Source organism: Leptonychotes weddellii, chromosome 7 (genome assembly GCF_054177405.1).
Source record: "Leptonychotes weddellii isolate Sample4059 chromosome 7, ASM5417740v2, whole genome shotgun sequence".
Classification (NCBI taxonomy): domain Eukaryota; kingdom Metazoa; phylum Chordata; class Mammalia; order Carnivora; family Phocidae; genus Leptonychotes; species Leptonychotes weddellii.
In genome coordinates, this window is record NC_138375.1 from 6241993 (window position 1) to 6250094 (window position 8102).

At 47.3% G+C, this 8102-nt stretch overlaps 1 protein-coding gene across 1 annotated transcript in view; it reads right to left on the bottom strand.

Annotated features, from left to right (window-relative positions):
- The window catches only part of SEMA5A (semaphorin 5A), a 392731-nt gene that overhangs the window by 13094 nt on the left and 371535 nt on the right, over positions 1-8102 (bottom strand). The window contains exons 17-18 of the mRNA XM_081825786.1: positions 6432-6657; positions 2595-2848 (exon numbers count right to left, since the gene is read on the bottom strand). Coding sequence (XP_081681912.1) covers positions 2595-2848; positions 6432-6657 — 480 coding nt within the window. The remainder of the gene's footprint in view (positions 1-2594; positions 2849-6431; positions 6658-8102) is intronic.

Here is an 8102-nt window from a genome sequence, read left to right on the forward strand (position 1 = left end):
TATAAAAAAATAATTATATAAATTATGTATTATATATATATAAATACATTATATATAAAATAAATAAATAAAAAATACATTATTTACAGAAAAAAAGTAAAAAAAAAATACAAAGAAGATGATAGCAGGAAGGGAAAAATGGAGGGGGGAAATCAGAGGGGGAGACGAACCATGAGAGACTATGGACTCTGAGAAACAAACTGAGGGTTCTAGAGGGGAGGGGGGTGGGGGGATGGGTTAGCCTGGTGATGGGTATTAAAGAGGGCACGTACTGCATGGAGCACTGGGTGTTATACGCAGACAATGAATCATGGAACACTACGTCAAAAACTAATGATGTAATGTATGGTGACTAACATAACATAATAATAAAAAAAAAAAAGTGAAGAAAGACCAAGCACTGGGTTACTTGGTCTTCCTTCCTTCCTTCCTTCATTCAACTTTGTCAGCAAACATTTTTGGATCGCCCACGGTGCGCCATTCACAGGGTACACGTGGATGCAGTGGTATGGTCCAGGTCAGAAAGGAACATAGAGTTCATGAGGAGGCATCCTATGAATAATGTCAACCCAGGATGGCCACTGGTGATTGGGTTAGTGACCAGATGTAGTAGCTACATCAGCCAAGGACCCATTGAGCTGGAGTTATGGCAGCTACCCCAATCAGGCCGCCCCTGAGTTGAGTCCCGAGGGACAGACAGGAATTGGCCAAAGAGAGGAGCAGAGATGGGGAGTGGGAGTGGGGGTCATTCCAAACACCAGGTACGGTGTTTTTAAAGGTACAGAAACCTGTGAGCACAGCATCTTTGTCAGTAGGTACAAATAAGTTTCCGAGTTCCTTAAGCAAGGAACTGGCTTGCGGCAGTGCTCAGTGAGTATTTGTTGGATGGGTGAATGGATGAATAGATGGATGGATGGGTAGGTGGATGAATGGTGATGGTTGGATTGGGATGAATAGATGGGTGAATGCATGATGGATGGGTGGGTGGTGGATGAATTAGTGGATGAATAGATAGTGGATGGATAGATGGATGGATGATGGATGAATGGGTGTGAGGATGAATGGATGATGGGTGGATTAATGGATGAATGGATGGGTGGATGGATGATGGATGGATGGATGAATAAATGTATATTAAACTGAAAATACCTAGTTCTCAGCTTTGAGGAGGAGGAGCCCAGTAACGCCCCTGCTCCCATGGTTGCTCTACTCCCCCTGGGCTGACTCTGCCTGAACTTCTCCAGCCTCAGGAGATTCTTCCCTCCAACAACTTGGCTCTCCCGGCCAAGTGATGCTGAGGGGGTGGGAAAGGTCACAGAGCCAGTTCTTTCCCACAGCCCCAGCACAGAGAGTAGGATTCCTCCCTGGCACTGGGAGAGAGTTCGTTGGTGACATCATTAGATTAGGCTCTGTGTTATAAACTGAACAGGGAGGGCGACAAGGGAACGTCAGGATCCCTCCATCTACCCTCGCCTCCCCAGGCTCCAGACATGAGTCCTCATTGCTGTCAGCAGAACATGCAGACTCCTCCAAATGCTTGGATGCCACTTTGGTCCTTGAGTGCAAGACCCAGGCCCATCTCAGAGACACTCCTTAACGTGACCTGGTGGCTGTTTTTATTTGAGGTGAACTGGTGGGTGAACGATCACTGACGGCTGTTTCATGTGTGTCAGGCCTGTGCGGGGCGCTGGGGGCGCTGCACTGAGCGGGACTGTCAAGGAAGTCCCTGCAGTTCTGGAACCTTCGTGGGGCAGAGTCAGAGGCAACTTGCAGAGTCGTAGACAGTGCTTGGGTGGCCGTGAGGCACCGATGAAGGAGCCTCTGGTTATGGGAAGGTCAGGTGGGAGGGAGTCAGGTGCCGGGGCTGTCCCCAGAGCTCGGCAGGAGGAGCACAGAGAAGGCTAGCGCACTGACTACGACAGACAGCCTCAGGACTGCGTCCGCACGCAACATCCTGTCCAGGAAGACGGAGGCTCCTTAAGCTCATTTACTAACGCTGTGCTCATTTGGGAACTCCGTGGAATGAAATGCCAGGTCTCAGGAGGAAGACCCCAACGACACAGCCTCTGTCAGCCTCCAAGAGAGAAGAGTGTGGAGGACTGAACTCAGGACAAAACGGAACCCTGCCGACTGAGGACACGAGGGGCTGGCTTGGCAGGCCCCTGGTGGGTCACTCTTGATACCCGTCACCCTGGAGGAGGAATCTGTGGTATGAAGGGAGGGCTGGTCCCAACAGTTTGGGAGGAGGCCAGCCTCCAGTTTCGAGGACACGACACATCTCTTCAGGCCAGGACCGCAGGGCCCTCTGCTCCGTCAGGCACGGTGCCGAGGGCCCTGGAGCCTCATGGGGGTGCACGAGAATGTTTTAGTTTCTTTAAAATCAGGAGAAATAAATGAATATAACCCAGCCTAGGTTATATAGCTGTCTTTTTACCAAGGCAGTTTAGAAAATGTAATCTGTGACTTTTCATATATTTAATCTCAAGCATAAAGGCAGGGAAGTCAAGCAAGCCTCCCTAAATTAATCTCAAGCATAAAGGCAGGGAAGTCAAGCAAGCCTCCCTAAATTAGAAGGTCGTCTAAGGCCCTTGAACTTCCAGATGTTTTCCAGAGTACTCGATCCACTCACCTGGGCAGGGCAAAATGTTGCACTCCTGGTATTCCAGGGATGGGCCCAGGCACGGCATGCCCCCATACTTGGGCTCGGGGTTGTTGCAAACACGCTTCCGGTGCCGAATGCCCCTGTTACAGTCGCGGCTGCACTGTGACCATGACGTCCAGGCTGACCACGCCCCGTTGACGGTGTGGGCAGAGTACCTCCCAGCGCGCAGGAAATCACCAGAAAGTCCTGCCAACGAAGCGGCCCGCGAGTGGCTGTTAGAAGTTCTGAGAGTAATCAGAGTCCCAACTAACCTTCCCTGTCTCTCAGCTGCCTGCTTCATTCTGTAACTACATCCCCCAAATCAGTGGAATATTTCTTCTACTTCAGAAGAAAGAACTGCAGGTGAATGCTAATCTTCCATAACCCAAGCTTCCTTCTCTGCGGTGGCTCTTACATAGGATGCAACGCAGAACTTGACTGGTAAATGCGGTCACATACTTATGCAATAGGTCTTAGGTTTGTAGGCCACTCGTTTTTCTGAGAAACTTCGTACAAAGAAAACACAACTTTCTCACTTCTCTCGGGAATTCTAGAGCAAACCGTGCCGTACAGAATGAGGTAATGCTCACCACTGGGGACATCCATCTGCAGAGAGGAAAGCATGGTTCCGACAGTTTTCTAAACCTGTCCCTCAACCTGTGAGCCTTTCCACAGTGAATTCAGGCTGGTGAAAGAGGCAGAGTTCACCACTTTGGAATCCCAGGCCACAGAGACAGGTGTCTGTCCGGAACCCCGCAGGGGGCAGAGCTCATGACTCGGAACCGAACACATCCCTGAACGACGGTGCCCAGTGACACTCGCCCCCAGAAAGTTCAGAGCCCGCTTACTCGCAGCTGTGTATGTGGCGGCAGAAGCAGCAGCAGCTGGAGCTGTCTTGGAAGGAACAGGCTCTGGACACGTCCCGTGTGTCTGGTCTGCTCTGAGCGCTCTACGCTTGCTAAGTCATTTAATTAATTAGGCACAGCCAAAAGTCCTGTTCGCTTTGATGAAAATGGCCACTCACTTACAATATCAACAAATATTCTAATGCTCTCAAATGCTGGCAACGTGACTCAGGTTTTAACAGAAAACTCTCGGGATGCCTGGGTGGCTCAGTCGGTTAAGCGTCTGCCTTCGGCTCAGGTCATGATCCCAGGGTCCTGGGATCGAGCCCCATATTGGGCTCCCTGCTCAGCAGGGACTCTGTGTCTCCCTTTCCCTCTGCCCCTCCCCTCCCCGCTCATGCTCTCTCTCCCTCTCTCTCTCTCAAATAAATAAATAAAATCTTAAAAAACAAAACAAAAAAAAACCTCTCAAAGTATGCCACGAAGTTCTGGAGAAGTGCGAAAAGGCAAATACAGCAAGAGTCCTGTCCACTGCTGAGCTCCTTCGCTGTTTACTTAAAAACTCCGGCTCAGAAACCTCGGTAGGATGCTCTTTAGAGAAAATGGATTTGAAATGTCTTTCTGTGATGAACCAATACTTTGTGGTTAATCAATACAGAACAGCTATGCACAAGTCAGCCTCATTTTGTGTGGTTGGAGGCAAAGTCGTCCAATTTTGTATTTTCAAGATGTCAATACCAAAACGTGTGGATGGTCATTAGAACTTGAAGCCCTTAAGACACAAGAAAGATGAAGTATTTTTTACACCTTGCTGATGATATACTTTTGGAGGAAATATGGGATATCTTTTATAAATGTATATCAAACTTTTTCTTAGTTTATATTACTATCATTGAAAACAAACATCAGCTTTGGTTTTGTATGTATCTGAGAATAAAAGGGTAAATAGGGGCACCTGGGTGGCTCAGTTGGGTAAGCGTCTACCTTTGGCTCAGATCTCAGTGTCCTGGGATGGAGCCCCATGTCAGGCTCTCTCCTCAGGGTGGAATCTGCTTTTCCCTCTGCCTCTGCCCCTCCCCCTGCTCATCGATGCTCTCTCTGTCTGAAATAAATAAATAAAATCTTCAAAAAAAAAAAGGGTAAAAAAAGATATGTTCAGAAAAGACAATGACATTCCTGTGCAGGGAAACACTGTCGCTCACTGTCTCTTTTTTACCTTGATGTCGTAAGAAATAACAGTTCACCGCCTGCTCTGAAATAAGAAGTTAAGTGCATGAATTGGAGACAGGGCTGCCAGAATTTGCAAATAAAATAGAGGAAGCCTGGTTAAATCTGAATTTCAGATGAACAACAAATCGTATTCTGGGTAAGTATGTCCCAAATATTGCATGGGGCATACTTATCCTAAAACAGATCCATGGGGCATGCTCATACTAAAAAAATTCTGAGAAGTATCTGAAATTCATCTTTAACTGGGAATTTTGTATTTTATGTCACTATTCCAATGTGAGATCAGAAGATCGTCCCTTGCAGAATGTAGATCTTTACAATGGGTCCTGGTTCCCTCTTGGTATTCCAGCATATATACGTCTTTTCTTCTTACTAAAGCAGGATTTTACAAAATTAGTAGGAGCGAAGATCATTTTGCTTGATTTTTTGCATGTATAGGTGTTCACTTTATTGAAATTGTAGACCTAGTCACAGAAGATTTTTCACTAAGTAGACTTATTTTTTTAAAGAAATGACGAACAAGCCTATATACAGTTGCTGAACTACAGTGGGCAGAATGGTTTGAGGTCAGGAGATGGTTAATGTCAGGACCTACGACGAGGAGGGGCTCTTGATGGCAACGGCCAGGCCTCCAAGCAGCAGCTCTCCCCAGGGGAGGCAGAGAGATCAGTGACACGTGGGTACTGGAGGAGGCAGGAGGACATCTATCACACCCCCACGAATTTATCCTACCCGTGGCAGCCCAACACGGTGGCTTACTACCTCTGTGGTTCATCAAGGCCACCCACTCTCGGCCCAAGGAGGCTTCTCGAAAAGCAACACGGATGGTGACTGTATTTTCTAGGTCACATTCATGTTGTCAGAATAATGTGGAAACATAAACACAAACGTGCCGAGAAATGTTCCCAGTGGTCTAGTGCACGATAGAACTATCACCGTTCTCAACACATCGTGCTCCGAGAACCATCTGTGAACACCTATCTTCTTTTTAGAATTGGACAGATCTTGTTAAAGTAGATGGGAGAGACAGAAGAGATGAAGAAGAAAGCAGAAGTGAAGATTTTGGGGGATGACCAGGCTCACCCCCTCTCCTGCAGTAGAGATGGCTGAGCTCCAGGGCGAGCAAGTGAATTGTCGGAGGAGAGAAGCCCACTACGCCGCAGGACCAGGCAGAGGGTGCATCTCCTGGTCTACCTTAGAGCTCTCCCTACGTTATTAATATGGTATGGAAGGGATTAAAAGGACAGAGCAATTTCAAAGACTATGAAAGGATTCTCACAGGCTGAACTTTTAGGCAGAAAGATCCTTCTACAGACAGACGCCCTTTCTTTGTCTTGGTCCAGCTTGGGGAAGAATGAAAGTAAAAGCTTATTTGTAGCTTACATTTTGGGGGGCGAGAAGACCGATGGAAGACCACTGAGCCTTCCTCAATATATTTCCTGATATTAAATAAATCTCCCACCAACTATTCTGGATCTCTAGAATGTGGTGTTATTGTGAGGACTGAATTCACGGGACCACCTCAATATAGAGTTCTTTCCCACCATTTGCTATCCAGCTGGTTCTGCACGAGCAGGCTCACTGTCGCAAAGACTGCGACACCAGAAGCAATCAGAAGGAGAACATCCCCTCCCCTTGCTCTTCCACGACCTTAGAGACGGGATCGAACGCCCGCCTGTGGGGAGTGGGTCGGTGCTGGGGGGGTGGACGCTCACCATCTGTGGAGCAGCCGCTGGTTCCGTCACCGGAGCAGTACCGCATCTCGATTCTCTGCCTTCCCACTTCGAGCAGATTTGGACCAGGCAGGCGGGCTTTGCAAGTGTAGCGGAAGCGCTGCTCATAGTGGCCCCCGTTGTCTGAGATGTTGACGGGCGTCCAGGGCGTCCAGGGCGTGGTCTTCTTCAGCTCGGGGCACGGGTTGGTGTTGCAAGGCTGGTACTCCTGGGCGAGAAAGGGCATGGCATGTGCTTATCGTGCAAGCATCCACAGAGTCCCGGGCTTCCTTCTTTTTTTTTTAAGATTTTATTTATTTATTTGAGAGAGAGAATGAGAGACAGAGAGCACGAGAGGGGAGAGGGTCAGAGGGAGAAGCAGGCTCCCCGCCGAGCAGGGAGCCCGATGTGGGACTGGATCCCGGGACTCCAGGATCATGACCTGAGCCGAAGGCAGTCGTTTAACCAACTGAGCCACCCAGGCGCCCCCGGGCTTCCTTCTTTCACCGGAAGATGGGGCTCTCTAAAACTGCACGTGCTGACACCCATCTGCTACTCTACCAAGTGAAAAACAGTGCTGTTCAGTTGGGCCTTTAAAAGCATGTTCAGTGTCCAGGGTCCACTGCAGAAGGAACCTGCACAGTTTCTCCTGTGTCAATGAGGAGAATGAGACAATAAATGTAACCGGATGTGAATAAGAATGGTGAGCCCATAAAAATCACTTTCCTCTCACTTGATAAATAACCCAAACTGCTGACTATTCCGGTGTGAAGCTTAACTGTTTTTCTTTTTTAAAAGGCTTAAAGTTAAAATGATGGAACCAAAACATTTTATTTTGGACAACGTAACACTCAGCTTGAGATGAAGGAGTGTTTTAAGCTCTGGGATCACGGATTGGAAGTGTTAGAGTAGTAGAGTATCCAAATAACACACACAAAATGTAGTAACTCATAGTGTGTAAGTTTTCACAGCATTTCCCTGCTTAATCCCTGGACAGCGCTTCTCACTTTCTCTTCCCTTCCCTCGCCACCAGATTCCTCCCTTGTAAGCACAGGGGGGAGCATCCCGGTTACTGAGCAGCGTACATTTGAAGGTCTGGCAAATGGGGCATGGTGTGTGTGTGTGTGGGGGTGTGGAACTGATTAAGATTCTTAAAGATTTATTTGTCAAGAATTCTAAACATGGCATCTCCATAAAAAGCACCATGTATGAAGGGTACAAGGTTGGACCTTGGACACAGCACTGTTTGTTCTTCCACTGGACAATAAAGGTTGTTTCATTAGAGGGAAACCCACAACATATAATACATCCAATTATGATCATACCTTAAAAATGATTTTTATCAGTGTTAAACATATATATCAAGTAACTGTTAAATAGCCCTCTAAGGTTTTTTTATGAAAAAGAGAAATATTCTTTCCCCCATATCTTTTATTTACTTTTTAAATTTTATTTTATTTTACTTTATTGTGTTATGTTAGTCACCATACATCATTAGTTTTTGATGTAGTGTTCCATGATTCATTGTTTGCGTATAATACCCAGTGCTCCATTCAATACATGCCCTCCTTAATACCCATCACTAGGCTAACCCATCCCCCCACCCCCTCCCCTCTAGAACCCTCAGTTTTTTTCTCGGAGTTCATAGTCTTTCATGGTTCGTCTCCCCCTCCG